The 20479-nt window shown below is 42.0% G+C and overlaps 1 protein-coding gene across 4 annotated transcripts in view; it reads right to left on the minus strand.

Annotated features, from left to right (window-relative positions):
• PRDM5 (PR/SET domain 5) overlaps nt 1-20236 on the minus strand; it is an 89879-nt gene extending 69643 nt beyond the window's left edge. For 2 of the 4 annotated variants that reach the window (XM_028743506.2, XM_028743504.2), the window contains exons 1-5: nt 19948-20234; nt 17110-17193; nt 8733-8855; nt 2999-3197; nt 1898-2072 (exon numbers count right to left, since the gene is read on the minus strand). In XM_028743506.2, coding sequence (XP_028599339.2) covers nt 1898-2072; nt 2999-3197; nt 8733-8855; nt 17110-17193; nt 19948-20040 — 674 coding nt within the window. In that variant the 5' untranslated portion in view covers nt 20041-20234. Of the gene's footprint in view, nt 1-1897; nt 2073-2998; nt 3198-8732; nt 8856-17109; nt 17194-19947 lie in introns of all 4 variants that reach the window. The other 2 variants (XM_077933997.1, XM_077933998.1) reach the window with 2 other exon arrangements.
• Nucleotides 20237-20479: the final 243 nt, after the last annotated feature.

Here is a 20479-nt window from a genome sequence, read left to right on the forward strand (position 1 = left end):
AACAACTGATTCACAATGGATCTCTATAGATCCACTGCATTCCAGTGATCTACTTACATATACGTTGTTTATAATACACACCAATATACAGAAAACTTCTAAAATTCCTGCCTTGTTGGGAAACCATGCCCATTTTATTTAAACGGTTGGTTTTTACAAAGATTGTGTCTCAGAATGCAAATCAATGGGGGAGAAAATGTTCCATTTCTGCTGGAAAGAGGAACTGTGTGTTGTACGCCCTGTATAATTTCCAGAGGTCTGCTGCTGCTCCAATGTACAATATTTACTTAAGGAATTTTCCTCTGCACTTCAAACACATTCCCAGGGTTGCTTTTTCAAAAACAAAATACACAATTAAAATATGGAATATTTTCACATGCTGAATCCCCTGAAGAGAAACAAAATGTATCTCTCTATTGATGTCAGACTTAATAACCTCTCACAAATTGTCTACCTATAGCTGCTTCATGTATACCTTTAAAACATAGTATCTTTTCTCATTTTAATATGTTACAAATAGGCTGCAAGTTTGATCTTCTGGTTATGTGATTTTATTTGCTATTAATTCAATTTTAATTGTTCTCTTCTGTTTTCATTGAATTGGAGGGACTGTGAGGGTCATCTAGTCCAGCCCCCTGCAATGCAGGAATCCTTTGTTCAATGTGAGACTCGAACCCACAACCTTGATATTAAGAGTCTCATGCTCTACCAACTGAGCTATCAAGCTTTGGTCATATGCGATTTCTATGTACAATAAATATTATGTGACATCATGGGGTTTGTTTGCTTTTTTTTGCATTTTGGGGAGAAATAATTACAGCTGAAACTTATCTGAGGTGCCAATTCTTACGAGTCCTTATGAGTGTCCATAACTTATTTGGGTTTATTTGGGTTTATACAATTTAGCGCAATCAGTGTGCTGTGCTTTCAGTGGAGTTGTCTTCATTCCACGCTGCATTCAAAGAAGTTGTGGAGCTAAGTCTACAGCACCCACAATATTAGAGAACATTGGAAGGAGAAGTGAGGGTGAACTAGTAGTGGAGTTTGTGGTGGCACACAGATACTCTCCCAAAACTTGGACTTAACCATCCAGGGGTCCTTTACCTTGACTGGCTTTGCTGTTCTTACCTGGACCAGGTCTTCAAGAGTCAAGGTGGTGGCAAGGTTGGGACTGTGTAGAGACACTGGTGGGGCCACCATTCTCTAGTTGGTGACCCCAACTTTGCAGTCTCTCTGTCCCATCCCATCTGCCTCCAGGTAAGCAGCAGTGATGTCACTGTCAGGAAGATGGCTCCACCCAACCCATACAGAACCCATACATTCATAGCTATGATGATGTTCCCCAAGCTTGTTGCATTATCCAAAATCAGGCATAGGCAAACTCCGGCCCTCCAGATGTTTGGGACTACAATTCCCATCATCCCTGACCCTGGTCCTGTTAGCTAGGGGTGATGGGAATTGTAGTCCCAAACATCTGGAGGGCCGATGTTTGCCTATGCCTGTCCAAAATGTTCAGCGAAAACAGCCAACATGGGCTGTGGCACTTGGAAGGAATGCTGGGAGACTAACATGAAAGCTTAACCAGAAGAAAACCCCTCCTCCAAAACTGAGACAACACAGGACAAACCCAAGTTTCTCACTGAGTGAACATTCAGCAGGAAGTCAAAGCCAATCCTGACTTCTCTGAGAAGTGTACCTGCTTGCAGTGCATCTGTCTGCACACAACTCTGTCATATTCCAAGTACAAGATGCTTTCAGTGTGCGCTCAAAAATGTACATTTTAAAGTAGTCTAAATATGTTTGCTAACTTTACAATTAATCCATCCCTAAAGAAGAGAAATTCAAGTTAATGATCTGAGTGGTAAGGAAGTCATAGTTTATGATGTTTTAGACTTACTGCCTCTGCAGAGCTTGCTTAACAGGGAATTTCTTCCCACAATTCCTGCATTTGAATTCCTTTTCCTCACTGGGTTTTTGGTGCAACGTCTGAAGGTGTTCAGCTAGGATTTCCTGGCTGGCAAAACTGGATTCACAGTTAGGGCAGGCGTGGTCCTCTTTGCAACTAAAAGAATCTGCACAGCGAAGAAGAAAAATTCAGAAAAATCATTTCCTGCGTATAACATGTTTGGAAGTTTATATTCTAAGAAAATGCTCTAATGAAGGAGGATCCACAATATTTTCTAAGCTGTGGTGAGTTCATATTACTGCAAAAAGAAACATGATTAATTCAGCTGACATCTGAAATCTAATTATGTTTGTTCATTTCTGTGCAACTTATTTTTCTGCATCGCTTTGTCTTGGTGTAACCCTTTAGCATACATTGCTATAATAATTCTGCAGACAGTTGGAAAGAGAACTGGTGCTCTTAATATTATAAAGGGCTGTAAGTTTCCGTTTTCTAAGTGGCAACTCTTTTGAGAAGACTGCTGTGTGACTAAGATGAGGCAATGTTCCTTCCAGCCAACAGAAAGATCAACTTTCAAGGAAGAGGATTTGTGGTGACACCACCTAAAAGAAAGAACTTGGGGGAGAGGGACGGTGCTCTGTTTTATTATATCATTTATGTAAATTCTATCACTTCTGTAAAGTCCTTATTTATGTACTGCTGTTTGATTTTTTTGGAGTTTTATGTTATTTCATTAAACAAAGATAAGTCTTTTGCTGTGAGTGCCTTCTAAGACGCTTAAGAAAGCACCTTAAATATATATATTTTAAAACTGAAATAATCTTATAAAAGAGTCACATAGAGAGGTGTGATTTTTTCAGTAATGTTTAAGAATAGAATCCTGTTTTGTAGTTATCGAGGCAGAAAGGTACGAAGTCTGAAGTAGTCTTGATAGCTTGTAAAGGTTGCAATTTGTAAACTGTTCAGAACACTGAAATTACCAAAATCCTCAGCTATACAGAAAAGGTGCCCCTCGTTTTCTTAAATTAAGAAATGACTGTGTGCTTTTAAACAGATGCGCATCATTTCCATTCAGCTTAATTTCATCCATACCTTTCTCACTAGTTTGTTGCAATTCCTTATGGCTGCTGTTACCATTGTTGCTGATGATGCTGTCATCTTCTTCCTGGTTAGTAATTACTTCCTCTTCTTCTTCCTCTACTTCTTCCATGTCGCTGTCAAGGTAACCAATCAGCAATTCTGTATCTGTTTCAATATCCTCAACAGCTAAGTAGAAAATATTTTCTCCTTCCTGTTGGGGAAAGCAAGAGATTGGACAGTCCCTTTAGGAAAGCATACAGCTAAATTAATTTTTAAAAGAAATACAAGTTAAGTTTCTGAGTGGATACAAGAACAAGCAATTTTTGTCAGATACAAGGTGGAATTCATAGTAGTGTTAAGCAGGGTATGCATGAGCTGAACAAGGTCTGCTTGTGCAATAGGACTTTCTCCCCTCTCCTATCTCTGTGCACCCCCACAAGCACTAAACCTATTCTGGGGGTTTCCCCAGCCCCTACAGCAGATTTGGGTGGGGGGCATACATGTGGAAGAGAGAGGGGGAAATCCCACTGCACGACTAGAGCTCATTCTGATCATCCAATTTACTTGAATCTCATCCATTGTTTTGAAAATAATATATTGCTCAAAAGTTCCAGCAGGAACTACATAGTCTTGTTGCACTTTTTAAAAAGTTTGTGCCATGGTAAATCTGTTAGTCTTTAAGGTACCACAAGGCTGACTGTTCCTGTCAGACACAATTGAGCTTGTTATATATTTATTTACTCTTTGCAAACTTATAAACCAATTCACAATCAAAGGTTCCAGAGCAGTGTACGACAGAAGGAAAAGTAAGATAAAATACCAAAAAAAACCTGTAGACTGAATGAACTAGCAGCAATAAAACCATTTCTGCAATTCAATTGTACAATTAATAGTACATAAAATGTCTGAGTCACATTTTAGGAAAAACCTTCTTAAACAAAAATGTCTTCAACTGCTGCCCAAATATCAGAATGCTAGTTGTGTGCCTAATTTCAGTTGGTAACTGATTTCCAGATGGCTGGAATCATGTATCCTGTGGAAGCCCACCTACTAATTTTGCATGCTTTTGAAGACATAAAGATGTTTGCTTTGCAGTTTATCAAGCTCAGCTTTGCTTTGCAGTTTATCAAGCTCAGCACCAGCACCCTAGGCAGCTAGCAGGTCCCTTGGGATGTCAGGACACTGTCTGCAAGCCACCCACTGACATTGTTCAGGATGCCATGGAGTTGCACTATGGAACTGTGAGAGATTACAATGCCAGTTCCCAGCCCCCCATGGACTATTCCTACTGCTTCCAACCCTCTATTCCCAATGGGACCTATATCTACATAAGAGGAAGTCCATGAGAGGACACTTTGCCCAGGGTCTTCTCAAAACATGGAGCCAGTTCTCCGTCTCTATAGCTTTATTGGAATTGCAAGCCTCTTGCTTCTGCCCTCCTCTCATTTCCATGGGCTTGCTTTCATATGGTTCAGTCAACGGTTTTATGGTAATGCAGACTTGGGCAACAGTTATCAGATGAGCAAAGTGCTTTGGGTTCTTCCAAAGGAAACAAAAGGAGAATCACATTTACCTAGCAAATGCTGCCAAGTGCTGTCGTAAATCATAATTCTTATCTGATCAACATCCAGTAAAGTTAATTGAGCCTTGCTTACGGTGTACGTAGCCATATATTTTGTGACAAGCTTTGTGAGGCTACAGCAAGATAATGATTTTTAATTTGCAATATGCTAAGATTCATTGAAACTGCCAACAGGGGATATCTTACTTCTAAAGCTTAGATAGGTCTGTAATGGATTAAAATGACTTATTTATGAAATGGGAAAGTCAATTTAATTTGAAAAACTTGTCAAAAGCAACAGTGTTCAAGGACCAGACACATTTTTTGCTCTTACATCAGTGATGGAATGGGGAGAAGAAAATTAATTACATATTTTCTTCAAGATGTGTATTTCACAGTGGAGTTCAGATAGCTATCAGGATATCTTGCCTTCATCAAAGAGTTACTTTTTCCTCTTCTAGCACTGTTGCATGTTCCAGGGAATTTTAATTTACCACAATAAAAACTTAAAATAAATCAAGTTATAAGACATTCCCCCCTCCCTCCTAATGTAAAAAGATTTGGCTCTTAATTTTTCTTGTTTCAAGGAAACATATGTCCAGGCACACAAAGGCCCTGATACACAAAGGCTAAGTCATGATTTGTTTTAACAAATCGTTAGTTAACCACAAGTTGTCCCATAGACAATCGAACAAACCATGGCTAGTTTCTTCAAACCTGGACTTGTTTTCCAGCTGCTCTTGAGTCAAAACTTTTGCAGTTTGTTGAGCATTTGCGGTTGGGAGCTCAAGCAAACCATGGTTAAGGAAGCAGGGTAGAGTGTATGGTAACACCAAACCACACTCAAACCAAACCAAGGCTCCTAAGACTATGACTTCATTTATAAAGCCAAGCACTGCTTCAGTTACAAATTTTGTATGAAATCCATACCTCTGCTGTTAGAAGCAGGGCATGAAGGGAAGGGCAGAAGGCAGCAAAAATCCAGAAGGGGGACATGAGTTGATAAAAGTTTGAGAGAGAGTCATTTCTAAGATTACCAAGATTACAAAGACAGTGTCGTCACAAGGGGGGGCGGGGGCGGTTCACCCCGGGTGCCATGTCTGGAGGGGTGACAAGAAGGCACCCCGTGGGGTTCTCGCCCCGCCGCAACCGCATTCGTGGCTGCAGCTGCGAGCAGAGGATCCTGCCACTGTCCATACAGCGTTCGAGCAGTGCTGGCAGCAAACCGCTACATACAACGCATGTGCTGTGTCACATGCATGCACTGTTCACAGCAACGCTGCACCTGCGCTGTACATAGCAGTTTGCCGCTGGCACCGCCCGAGCACCATACGGACGGCGGTGTGATCCCTCTGCTGCCGCTGCAGCCATGAGCAGAAGATCCCACCACCGTCCGTACGGCGCTGGGGCAATGCCAGCGACAAACCACTATGTACAACACATGCGCGGTGTTGCACACATGCACTGTACATGGTGACGCCGCACGTGCGCCCTACGTAGTGTTGCAATGCATGCGCCCTACGTAGTGACGCCATGCATGCATCGTACGTAGCGGCGCAATGCGTGCGCAGCCAGCGGTTTGACCCACCCCGGGTGCCGGTTAGCCTTCGTTCGCCCCGTACCAAGATTCTAAGACTACTGCTGAAGGTTCATGCTCAAATACGTGTGTTCTTTCTCACATCTGCTGCAGCCACCACTTCCTGCTGATAATCACCCTGGGTTGGCTGTTGTGGGCACCTCAGCATGAGCTGCCATTTTAATTTCCCCTAATGACCCTACATTATTAGAAATTTAAATGGTGGCTCAGAGCAATGTGTCCAACACTACTGCTGCCAGGACTGCCATGTCAACAAACAACTTGGAACCAGGGTATCTATGGGACCATCTCTCCTACTGTATCTCTGTCCAGCAGATGGGTGTGCTTAGCCTGTACTATAAATTGGGCTTTTACCCCTGCAGCTCCAGTTCTCGGACTAGCCACTCAAAATCAGACAGATGTCTGGCACAATGATGTTTAGGTGCCCACTGAAGGTTTATGGCGATTCAAATTTTACAGCCGATGAAATTGTTTTGCTTTTTAGATTTAGATGGGTGGTTTTATCATTTTTGGAGTTTGCTAAACTTTGATTTTGGAACCTGTGCTTGTTGGTTTTAGTCTTCTTTGATGTGGTCTGTATATTTGAATGATGGTGGTGATACAGGACAACCACTGATATAGGGAGTGCAGTCTGCCATGGGTCCCCTAAAACAAGAAGGTGGCCCTGCTTTCTTATAAAAGTCAAACACTATGTATTTGGGCATTACCTTTTGTTAATATAATTGCTTATGGGCAGCACAAGAAATGAACAGAAAACCTCAAACTTGCCTTATGATGAGTAACTATTGCAGTAGGTTAATATATAAAATCACAAGCAGGATCATAAGCAGAAGAGGACTATTATGCTCATGTCCCACTTATGGGCTTGCCATAGTCATGTGTTTGGCCAATGTGAGAACAGAATCCTGGACCAGATAGGGCTTTGGTTTGAGCCAGCAAGACTCTCCTTGTCTTCTGATAATAAGATGCATTTGTCTTGGATTTCTTTGTGGCTTACCTCCTCTCCCAAATTCCCGTCTGCCTTTTAGGCTGAGAGGCAGACCAGTTGTGCCATATTTATTACAGTGTTGACTGATTCTCAAATACTAATCTTCCATTATTACATTTGTTAAGTATGACTTTAAACCACTCTACTGCATCACAGTAAATACCTCTTTTCCCATTAACCTTTGCCATTTCATTATTCCAGTTTGCTGAGCTTGTCCAGACCACCAGAATGTCTGGTGGCTAATGAACAGAGTGCTTGAATAGAAAGGGTTGGCTGTGATCCTGTTTACAAAGAGTTCTGACATTAACAGTTAAGGGGCCTTCGCCATACAGTAGTCACCAGCAGACACCACTGTTAAAAAAAAGTATAAAAATGTAATTGGCAAACACAGGAGCAAATGCAGGCCTTTTTATTCAACCAGGTTACTCAAAACGGGATTAAGCTACAGGAAAGCAAGCAGAAAACACATTTAGCTTTGAGAGGCATTGTGAATTTTATATGTTCATTGATCAGTTGAATGACAGGAGAAAAGACTGAAGGTTTATTGTTGCTGTCACACTGATTACAACTTCCAACAAAAGGCCAATGACTTCATAGCTATATGTCATACATGGCCTTACAAGTCCTCATTCAATCTGGCAGTATTCCAAAAACTTTGATTAACCATTTCCTTCCACTGGGGGAGGCGTCAGAAAGTATATCATGCATCTGAGGACGGGGAGGGAGTGGGGAGATAGTTGATGCTCCCTACAACTCTTAGCATTCTTATCCACTTAACAAAGCATACTCACACAACTCTCTTCAGATTCTAAATAGTTTTTACAGTTCTTCAGAATTTCCATAGTTCAGGCACAGCATCCAAAGCTAATCTGCTTGAATGTGGATGTATGATTAGCCACTATAGTGGTACCTCGGGTTAAGAACTTAATTCGTTCTGGAGGTCTGTTCTTAACCTGAAGCACCACTTTAGCTAATGGGGCCTCCTGCTGCCACTGCACCGCCGCTGCACGATTTCTGTTCTCATCCTGAAGCAAAGTTCTTAACCTGAGCTAATATTTCTGGGTTAGCGGAGTCTGTAACCTGAAGCGTCTAACCTGAAACACCACTGTATTTTTAATTTCTTATATCCAGTGCTTTTTTTCTTAAAAAATGATTAGAGGTACTCTCATTTTGACTCAAGAAAATCACCATTTTATAGTTGAAATCGGGAAGAATAAATACAGTAAATGGACAAAAGTTCAAAGATTCACAAAATGTTTAGGGGTATGTGTACCCCTGCATATCCCCAGAAAAAAACACTGCTTATATCTATAACGCATGATTTTGAGATATTTGTAAGATTTTTCTTGCCTAGCTTTTACTCTAATTTCATAGACTCCGTGTATTCATGTGCATGTTTATAAATTTTATCAAGTGTGATTGTCAAGTGCTACAAAATGTTTCAATGGTCTGTTGACTGCCAATAAAAAAAGTGCACAGGTATCGCCCTGTGAATTTTCAATTTTTTCATACAGTGTTTCCAGGCTGGCACAGGGGAATAAATAAACAAATGAGCAGTCCTTTACGGAGATTAAGGATAATAAGCGGTTACCAAATTTACCTGGATAGCAGCCAGGTTCTTCTGTTCCTGGGATGGTGCTTCATGTACAAAGCGGAGCCAGTTGGAATGCCTTGGACTGCTGGCATCCAGCACATAAAGCACCTCACCTTTGTTCCCACGCACCTGCAATGGTAAGAACCGTTAAGCAAAACTAAAACTTTGTGGAACAATTAAAATATTCCACTGTAAATCACCAGGGTTCACCCTCCTAGCCTATCTTACCCTGTCTGGCAGAAGAAGCAAATCTGTCACTTTCCCAGGAATTTACCATGTCTCACATTCTTGCCCCATGTACCTCCATCACCAACTGGCCCTTCTCTTTTGCTAACTCTCTTCAAATTGACAGCCTTCTTTTCTCAGGGCTCATATTCATTTATAAGCTCCATCCTATGTCAAACAGCCCCACTGGATAACCAACAACCTTCACTAATTCAGACAGGACAAAAGGTTAACTATGGAATTTATGCATCTTACACAGTCCACACAAGAGAGAGAAAAACAGGTGAAAACCTGTGCTATAAGTTACCTACGGAAGGGCTTGCTTCCCACACTTCTGGATTTGTCAAAAGAAGAAAACTAGATAGTTTCCAAATCCCACTTCCAAACCCATACCTGCTCCCATTTTATCTTGGTCTACAACAGGCATAGGGAAACCTGACCACCCCCTGGTGTCAGACTAAAACTCCCACAGGCACAAGTCTGATTATTGTCAGTTTCTAGTGAGGTGGAGGTGGGCTATTTTAGCACCAGTACAGTATTATGAAATGAACTCTTCTGGGCTGGCATTATGCTGGTTGCAACTGATGGGAGCTGGCTTCCCATAACATCTAGAGGGCCTCTGGTTCCCCATCTCTGGTCTACTTTAATGAAGGTCTTCTTTAGCTGAGCTGCCGAGTCCAATAAAAATATATAAACTAGTGACTCTCACTGCTTATTTATTTATTTATTTATTTATTTATATTTGTCACCTCATAATAAAAGCTATGTGACAATAAGCTAAATAAGAACAACTCTGGAGTAGAAGAATAATACAAATTCATACCAATACCAAAACCAGAACAAAAGAGTAAGACAAGGCCAGGTCCATCTCATTTTACACAACAGAAGAGCTACAACTGCATTGTAAAGATTAAAAACCAACCAACCACTGTCAAACAGCAGAGAAAATACTAACAATTATGATCAACAATATTCAAAGATTTTTTAAAAAAATGTTATTAAAAGGCCTTCAAAAAATAATGGTTGCACTGGAGATAATAATTGCAATGGGCTACCCAGAGAAATGTTCTGGACAAAATTATTTAAGATATGCTAAAGCCCCTGGCAATCTGCCCAGATACAGCTATAGGTTGGGAAAAGGTAAACACATCTGTGCTCTCCTTAGCACTTTCAACTCCAACCATTCTTCCTCATTTGCCTTTCAAAACCCACATTTGTACTGCTCCTCATCACATGTGGTTGCAGCATTTTCCCAATTCCTATAAGAAAATGTTTTCATATTATGAAACAGTAATGGACCCTCTTCCAGGGTCTCTGAAGAGGGAAGGTCGTGCTTTAATAATATTAACCAAAGCAGTCTATTCAATACTTCATATATATTTTCCTTTTCCATCTTTTAACTTGAGCCTCTAAGACCTTGGACCTGGAAAATAAAAGAACAAACTAGCAAACTGTTCACCGTTGTGCCAAAAGGGACTGTAACTGACCATTGTTCCTGAGTGATATTATAATATACTTCTTTAGCATTGTGTACTCACTTCGGACAGAAACAGGAAAATTCTGGGGAGAAAATATTATTCTGTTGAAACCACACTTTTCAAAAGGTTAGGTGGATCTCTTCCAAAAGGAATGAGAAACTGTTAGGAAAAGCACTGGTTCCAGATTTCAAGGGTAGGATTCAACCCATCACCCAAAATTCTTATGCACTTAATTGCTAACATGAGTGGTCTGGTCTACTCATGCTAGCAACACAATGGAGGTCACATTCTCCATCCCCATAAAGCAACAGGTTGAATCTTAAGGTGATATAGTAGTTTAACATGTGTAATATGTGGCTTCATTTTCTACATCACCTGGGTACCCACAGCTTCTGGAAGTAATACATTAAAAACCATTGGTTCATGTAAGCCATCATGACTAGTAGCCATTGATGGTCTTGTTTTCTAATATGTATGGTTATCTACCTCTTCCACAATATTATTCTCACAACAATCCTGAGAGGTTTGTCAGACTAAGAGTGTGACAGTCCCAAGGTCATCCAGTAAGCTTCATTGCTGGATGAGGATTTTAACCTGAGTTTCTCAGGTCCTAGTCTGACACAAAACCCACTGCACCATATAAGTTTTTTGTCTTAGTTACCCTCGGGAAGGGACATCCTACTTCCTCACTGACAGACACAGGTAGCCTTATTATGACAAAGCTTAGCAAAAACCACGTGAGAGTATTCTCAACACTGTTCTTATTTTCTTTATTTAACTGCTCCCGAGGTTCTGCAAAACAATATAAAAGTCTCTCCAATTTACTACTCTTTTTCCAAGGAGAGATTTTGTTCCCCAAAGAGACAGAGATGTGAATATAAGTTGTTTTTGAAGATAACAGGATTTGTATGTGCCTCTGAAAAAACAAAATCTGCTCCAAAAAGTTATATTTATATGTATTTGACTTTGTTTGGGACAGACAAGCAAGGCCAGTGTTAATTCTTGCATGAATATGGATGAAATTAAAGCTATCGTGTTTCAAACAGCCTGACATTTCCACAATAGCACTAGTTTATGCTGTGTTTTCAACATGAAAGGGTTGAAAGCCTGAATGGACCACTGCCGTACACAAAACTGTACATTAAAATAAGCAGACAAGTAATGCATTCAGGAAAATTGGAGCTTTCCTTTTGGACAATACTATGGCTGCAATCATGTACACAGTTAGATTGTTTAAAAGTATATTGACCTCAGTGGAATTTAGAAAGCCTAACTATGTGAGTTTTGTGCAATTGGGCTTACTCCAAGGTAAATGGGTATAGGATTGAAGCCTTTAATCACTTATACAGTGATGGGAAAAAACACCAAAATCAGTCATGATTTCTAGCCATTTGGAGTTGATGTGAACATTATTTCTATTCTTAGCTAAAGGGAGTTTTGCTATTTTGTCTGTTGATTCCCATTAAACAGACAGAAGTCACATCCACGCTTTACATTTCAAGCACCATTATACCACTTTAAACAGTCATGGTTTCCCCACAATGAATTCTGGAAACTGTAATTTGTTAAGGGCACTCACTGATAGTTGTTAGCAGACCCAGAGTTAGTTCCCTGGAAAGAGGACCAGTTCTGAAACCACTCTGGAAAACCACTCTGGAAACTGTAACTCTGTGAGGTACAACAGATTGTTTAATTTGGAAAAAGACAATAACTAGGGAACTAACAACTCCTTTGAACGCACTTTACCACAAGCTGGGAGACAAGAGATTACAACTTTCAGGAACTGGGGGCCATTGGTTTGTATACAGCCGTGAAATGTAGATTCAAACACCTTCAGTGAATACTACCCACCAATGTGAAATGGTGGCCTTGATGCAAGCCAAACATTAGGAAGAACTAAACATTAGGAAGAACTTCCTGACAGTAAGAGCTGTTCGACAGTGGAATTTGCTGCCAAGGAGTGTGGTGGAGTCTCCGTCTTTGGAGGTCTTTAAGCAGAGGCTTGACAACCATATGTGAGGAGTGCTCTGATGGTGTTTCCTGCTTGGCAGGGGGTTGGACTTGATGGCCCTTGTGGTCTCTTCCAACTCTATGATTCTATGATTCTATGATTCTATGATTCAATAATGCAAGTTGGTTTAAAAACAAACAAACAAACAAACAAACAAACAAACAAACAAACAAACAGCACTCTGGGGAAGGCTATTGGTGAATGGCAAAAAAAAAATTGTAGAAAGCTTATGTTGGCATATGTGGCTCAGGCAACTTGCTAAATGACTCTCTCAAGTTTGAAATGAAATCATGTTGCGTTTGGCCAAAAGGATTAAGCAGCGGGATGTATTCTGTTGCACTACATAAGCATGGCTGTGAGCTGAAGTCAAATACTTTACAGCCAGTGAGGGGAAAATGTCAGCACAGCAATGATAACAAACAGATGGCTTCTGCTACAGCACTCAGTAAACACATTGCTTGCAATTTTGGAGGCCATTTGGTGGATTGTGATTAAATAAGAAAGGCAAGAAACTACATTCCCATATAAACAGCAAGGGTGGGGGGATATTCCGTGACTCCTCTAATTTAATTTTGAAACAGAACACATGAGACCTGGTATGGGATGCTCTTAGAAGCTAAATGCTAGCCTTGCATTGATCTTGAAGCTGCTGGGTTAGAGCAATGCCGTTCAGAGACTCTATCTAATGAAGTGCAGCCCCTCCATGGGCAAGTTGCATCTATCTTTTTGAAATTTGCCAACGCCATTCCCAAAAAGGGACAACCATGCCTGCAATTTGCTTCCAATTCTGGCAGAAAATTTAAAAGATGAAGACTTTTCCCCAGTCGATTGAATAATCTTTATCTTCAATAAAGATTGGCTTGCTTTCCAGCGGCTCTTACCTTGTAACTTTGCAACTTGATGTGCACCTGGAGTGTGATGGCCAACCAAACCATGGTTAAGAGTACTGGGTTTACATGTAACATCAGGCCATAGTTAAAACAAATCAAGGTTCATAAACCAACAACAAACCATGGCTTCAAACTGTGGTTTGTTGGTATTAAACAAACCCCAATTAAGTTGATTCAGATGAACAAACAAGCTATGGTTTAATAAAACATGGTTTAGTGTTAGGTGCGAACCAGGCCAGCGCTTTGGATACTTTATCCATAGACTATCAATAGAAAGGAATATGTAGAGATTAATTGCTGTTTATTATTCAGGGACCTTCAGTCCTCTGCAGAATATTGTAGGTGATGGCAAATATTTTTAATGGTATTTTAGGAGCCTTATCCAGAGAGGTAAAGCCCAATAAATGTTCTGCCAAGCCCAGCGTTGGTTTGCATTAGTCATGTGGTCTTTAGTGAAGGAACTTCAATGAGATAACTTCAGAGCAAGTGGTCTGTGGCTTACAGATAAAATGTTTGCATACCCTATTTCTCCGTGCTATGGTTCTTAATTTGGCAATTGAATTGAGGATACTGTTATTTGTTTCAACCCTCAGAAGCCCATCAGTTGAGGGTGTATTGATGCCTAATTTCATCAAAAGCAGACAGCTGCAAGAGCATGGCAGGCAGTGCAATGATGTCACTTGATTACAAATACTGTCACTCTATGAGCACAAAATATTTCATTTAGGAACTGTTTTTACAAAGCAAAACACCAAGCCATCCAGCAGGGCTCCCTTAAGACGCCCTCCAAGAATACTAGTCTCATCGGAGATCAAGCAATAGCTCTGTCATATATAAGACCACACATCCACAGGATATGGGCTGTAATCCCAAATGCACTGAGCATGCCCAAAGCCTTAATGAAATCAACAGAGCTTTGAAGGTCCAAGCATACTAAGAGCTATAGTCAGCCTCAACAAGCTCAGAAGGGCTCAATCTAAGATCTGGACTGCATGTTTATAAAAAGCACTTGATATAGCCCTCCTAGCACTGTATCATTTCATAATATGAAGAGGGGAAAGACATGCTGGAATGCTGCAGCACATCCAAATCTCCCTGCCTACCAAAGTGTCAAGGAAAAAAATCCCAGCCTAGCCCTCTACCTGATATCCTATTTTTAAATGAGCAGAATTTTATTTGTTTACATGAATGAGTATGTACTTTTGATGCCTGACAGTGATAGGCATGGATACTAGGGGTGTGCATAAGCTTTGTGTGTAGACCAAAACATAGTGATTTGAGGAGTCTTTCAGATTACCACATTGCACCATTAACAGGTAATGCCAAGGGAGATCAGGCACTGATTTGGGGGCACAATAACCCTCCCGCCCAATGGATCGTCCTTGTCCTCCAGGTCTGGTTATCACCCACTAACAATTACAAAACATAGGGCTTTCTCATTTCTTCATGGAGGGTACTTACAGGAAGGGGGCCTGGTGGCAAATACTTTCCAGATTTTTTAAATAACAAAAGTAAAAATAATCTGTCTGAACGTGGGCAGGTTTCTTACAATTGATCCATCCCCCTGCCCAAAAAAGCCACCCCACTAAATGATGGGTGGGAACTATATTAGGGGTCTCTCAGATTCTATGTAACTTACGAAGAATATTTCCTCGTAAACTGGAATGATCATAACTCTGTTTTGAGGGTGCAGCAATGTGGTTAATACTGCTACTACTAATAATAGACAATATATGAGCTCCAGCAAAACAGTCACTAACTTGAAGCTGCCTCCCTAATTTCTTGAATGGCTATCTATGTAAACCTGGACAGCTGCTTTTTACTTTACGTGTCCCTAGCCACAGGCTTGCAACTCAAGGCCACTTCACAGCATGATTCATAATGCACAACAACACTTGTATTCAGATCAGCGTCTGCAAATGTAAACCGCTTGGGTTCAAACATTCAGGAAGTCATAAAATGCGGTATGCAGGAATCTGTGCAAGGTTCCAAAAATAGGTCAAAGAGGGGGAAAGTTAAGAAAAAGTGTCAAAGAACCATATAAAACCTGATTTTATGGTTTGCTGTTAGAACATCTACGTGTCACTGAAACACTGTCACACTCTCAAACAAATTAATATTAAACCATTTACAGCACTTAGAAGGTTATTGTGCTTCTAGGTCACTTTAATTAGACAAAAAGAATCTTCGTTCTTCGTAATGAACAGGGGAGCCAACTTGGGTCCCAGGTTATGGGTGCCCAGTGCACATGACATCATGATGTCACGTTGCAGCATGATGTCATGGCATCACATTGTGGTGTGATGTCATGATGTCCTGCACACTCCCCAGCCTCAGAACCTGACTTCCGGTGGCAACAGAAGTCAGGCTCTGAGACCTTACCGAGACCTCGGAAGTTGTGTTGTGCAGCACCCACAACAATTTTTTGTGGATGCTCAGGCACTCAGGTCCCCCTATAGTTGGTGCCCCTGGTAATGAATATATTTAAACAAGCACCACTGCTAAAATAGCATTTATTAAAGGAAAACTACACCCAAAGTGGATCACTTCTTACAAGAGCACGCTTAAAATTTAAAAGCAGCCATGCCACCATTATTTAAAAATACAGGCATTTAAACTAGATAAAACAGCAGAAATGCTATCCGTTCAAGAATAGACCTGTAATATATGGCCCTAACTAAGAAAAGGTAGTCTGGATTGGTTTTAAATTGGAAGAATTGTGACCATTCATGCCTTTGTAGAGGTTTATAATTCCCTAGGTTTCTCTCTGTGTCTATCTGTCTCTGTCTCTCTCTCTCTCAACTACATTTTGTCAGTCTTAGTTTTGTCACAAGTAGTAGCGCCCTTGTAGCGCCTTTGTAGCTGCCACTGTTGCTCTGCATCTTTCCACCCGGGTTGAACACAGTGTATTGTATAGCATCTGCACCCTATGAGTTGCCCAACTCCCACCTCACATCACTGGCAATAGGTGGTGGGGCAGAAAGGCACATGGTGTGGAGACCTCATACACTGAATGCAAGTAAATGTGATCAGGAACAGGAGGAAGAGATACAAAGATGATACAAAGAAGAAAAAGTTTCGTATCCCATCACATCTAGTTAGACTAACAAACAATAGCAATTCTAGCCCTCAGTCACATCCACACAGTACATTGAAAGCACATCGCTTCCCTCATAGAATCTTGGGAACTGTATTCCCATGCAAGGAATTGTGTTCTGCATGCTAGGAATTGTACCTACATTTGGCTCCCAGTTCGTTTCCAAGTACAATTCAAAGTGTTGGTGCTGACCTTTAAAGCTCTAAAAAGCCTCGGCCCAGTATACCTGAAGGAGAGTCTCCACGCCCATCGTTCAGCCCGGACACTGAGGTCCAGCGCCGAGGGCCTTCTGGCGGTTCCAGAAGAGGGCCTTCTCGGTAGTTGTGCCCGCCCTGTGGAATGCCCTCCCATCAGATGTCAAGGAAATAAACAACTATCTGACTTTTAGAAGACATCTGAAGGCAGCCCAGTTTAGGGAAGTTTTTAATGTCTGGTGTATTATCGCATTTTTAATATTCTGTTGGAAGCCGCCCAGAGTGGCTGGGGAAACCCAGCCAGATGGGCAGGGAATAAATAAATAAATAAATAAATAAATAAAAACCTACAGTTCCCAAGATTCTTGGGGCAGGGGAACCATGTGCTTCAAATGTATCATGTGGGTGTGACTTCTTTGTTTTTGCAAAACAATGTACCGACTGAGTCCCTAGAGCCCCAGCAGCCAAGCCATTCCTGCAGTCCTCACCTCCCACATCAGTCTGCAGTCTGTGTCTTCATCCAGCTCCTGAGGCATTCGCTTCTCTCCTGCAAAGGGTCCAAATTTTTCGCCCTAAGGAGTGGAAACACAAGCAAAGCAAAGTCATCAAACCCTTCCTTCTGTTCTAGGAAAATGTATTGCTATGTTCAGTTTCACAACTTTACTGGGGTCAGCTACATATTATTACAGAAATGTGTGACTGCACCACTGGTTCTTTAAATTACTTACATGGAGCTCACGTTTAGAGGATTCATGTCTGAACAAAGATGTGGGGAAAGGGGTTTATACCCTTCCCCCAGCACCCATCCCCAATGGAAATCAACCCTAGCACCCCACAAAAAAGCTGCTTTATCCCCCAGTGGTAAAAGCCTTCCAGCACAAATGCTATGTCCAGATGTTTTTCGAATCAGAAAATCAGAACTGGCGAGAAAGGTTAACTTCCCATAACCTATTTGAAAAAAATAAAACAAGATATGAGGGACAGGTACCCTGAATCTCTGAAGAGGGCTAATGGGTGGTATCCAACTAAGGTTTACTCAAATTAATGAACATGACTATGTCTGGTCCATTAAGTCTACTCTGAGTAAAACTTCTTGAATAGCATGCAAAGTCCTTTTAACAACTGTATTTTTTTAACTGCTTAATGATACAAATTAGCAGCCTAATAAGGATATAAGAAGGGACACGGGTGGCGCTGTGGGTTAAACCACAGAGCCCAGGACTTGCCGATCAGAAGGTCGGCGGTTTGAATGCACGCGACGGGGTGAGCTCCCATTGCTTGGTCTGGTATTCTGTGACAAACTGTCTCTCATTCCAAAGGTTCTATATCACTATCCTGACTAGTAGCCATTGATAGACTTATCATCATTGGTGAATGTGCCTAATCCCCATTTTAAAAAGTCCAGGTTGGTGGCTATCACCACATCTCGAGGGATCAAATTCCGCGCCTTCGGAAGTTAATTGTGTGAAGAAGTGTTTCCTTTATCTGTCTTGAATCTTCCACCTTTCAGGTTTATTTTATTTTTACTTATTTATATACACCAATCGAATGTAAAATAACAACAGCAACAGCAACCTCAAAGCAGTTTACAAAAGGATAAAACAAGAAAATCAAGGGGGAGGGGGAATTGCAAAACTTTAAAACTACAAAAAGTTAAAATATTAACTTAATTGAAATTCACATCTGCTTTATTGGATATTCCTTGGTTCTAGTATTATGTGAAAGATAAAAACCTCCCCCCCCAAAAAAATAATAATAATTACTTGCCTTTTTTCTAAAACTTAAAATGCCCCAGATTTTGTAACATTTCCTCAAAGGGGAATTGCTCCAACCCCTGGATTCTATTGGTTACTCCCCCCCCCCCCCAATGTGGAGAATTGGCTCATAAGGTCACACATGTGATTCTCTGCCATGGCAATAGGAATGCTGTCAGAGACCCAGCCATCAGGAAAGTAGCCTGTCAGTTTTGTTCCGTGTACATGCTGTCAATTACAGGGGTCGGAGGTTGTGTGGGGAGAGAACACGATGTCCTCTGCTGTGCTACCTGATAAACTGCAAATATAGTACTCACACATGATCCACTAAGTCAATCATCCATCCTATTATTTACCATAATGTGGACGCAGGTGGCACTGTGGGTTAAACCACAGAGCCTAGGACTTGCCAATCAGAAGGTTGGCAGTTCGAATCCCTGCGACGGGGTGAGCTCCTGTTGCTCGGTCCCTGCTCCTGCCAACCTAGCAGTTCGAAAGCACCTCAGAGTGCAAGTACATAAATAGGTACCACTCCGGCGGGAAGGTAAACGGTGTTTCCGTGCGCTGCTCTGGTTCGCCAGAAGCGGCTTAGTCATGCTGGCCACATGACCCGGAAGCTGTACACCAGCTCCCTTGGCCTATAGAACGAGAGGAGCGCTGCAACCCCAGAGTCGGTCACGACTGGACCCTTTACCTTTACTAAACTGCTTAGCTGCTTATTTGTTTGTTTATAGGAACAAGGGAAGTTGCCTTATACTAAGTCCATTGGTGAATCTTATTTAGTATTCTCCCCACTGACTGGAAGCAGCTTTCTGACTCTACCTGGGCATACCTACAACTGAACCTGGGTCCACGCAAGGCAGGTGATCGATACGGAGCTACAGCCCAGAAAGCATAAACCAGGAACCAAAGGAGCAATTACAGTAAGAAAGGACAATAACAGTTTGTTACAATTTTGCAAACTTTGGCTACCTAAACTAGCTCAAGAGAGCAGCTTGGAAAAGGCACCTTTTGTTTATTCCCCCTTCCCTTTGCCACTGGGGTGAAGGACTGAAATACACAGGCTCTTCCTTTGAAACCGAAGACTGTCACGGATTTGCAAGATGCAAATTGAATCCCTGCCCCCAGGCAAATCTATTTTGGATGCGAATCGGATTTGAGCTCACAGCTCCTTCTTTTCTGTGGCTGTTGTCGAACTGACGGGGGTTCTGACTGCGCCGAGGAGAGCTCAGTCGAACAACAATGGGCGCAGGAGGCGCTGCGAAAAAGATAGATTAAAAAGCAAAAGTTTTGAGGCCATTTATGTAATAATTTCCACAAGTTGCCGGACGGAAGTGAACTAAAGAGTGTCACAAGAGGAAGAGGGGCTTGGGATTAAATGGTGAAGATCTGAGAGAGAGAGAGAGAGAGAGAGAGAGAGAAAGAAATACGTGGCAAGCTCTCTGGGGAGGATGGAAGGTTAAAGAAGGGAGGAAGAGCTTGCAGGAAAAGCCTGGCGGATCTCTCCCCCCCCCCCCCGCACCCGTCCTGCCGATCCCTCACCTTAATGGTGCAACAGCAAGGATCACCCACCTTTTTTACTCTCCGGGCCGTAAAGAGCCCCATCCCGTCTTGAATGTTAGATGACTTCAGGGCAAACCTGTCCGGCACGTACATGCCCAGCATTTTGTACTATTATGGGGTGGGGGGAGTTACTAATGTAGCTTCTTAAACGGGGGAAAGGGATCCAGAGGGGCTTTCATTGCAAAGGGAAGCGGGTTGGGTAGGTGGGGTGTGGGGAGGGAGAAGGGATCGGGCGGGGAAGCCTTGCTGCTCGATCTCCTCCCCTGCTCTCCCGCCCCCCCGGGCCGGGCCTGCTTCTTCCCCCCGCCCGATTCCTCGCTTCTGCCGAGGCTCGAGAAAGGCGGCGCTCCGATTGGCTGAAAGTTTTGCCGAGAGCGAGCAAGGAAAGGCAGAGCGCGCGACTCCTGCGAGGCGAGCGAAGGATCCCGGGAATCTTGGGCAGGGAGAAAGCGGGCAGCTTCTCTTTTCGGGACAGCACGAGAGCCCTGCATTCCTGCTGCAGAGCGTGGGCTCCAGGGCTTTAAAAAAATGCTTTGGAAAC

This window comes from Podarcis muralis, chromosome 9, assembly GCF_964188315.1.
Source record: "Podarcis muralis chromosome 9, rPodMur119.hap1.1, whole genome shotgun sequence".
Classification (NCBI taxonomy): domain Eukaryota; kingdom Metazoa; phylum Chordata; class Lepidosauria; order Squamata; family Lacertidae; genus Podarcis; species Podarcis muralis.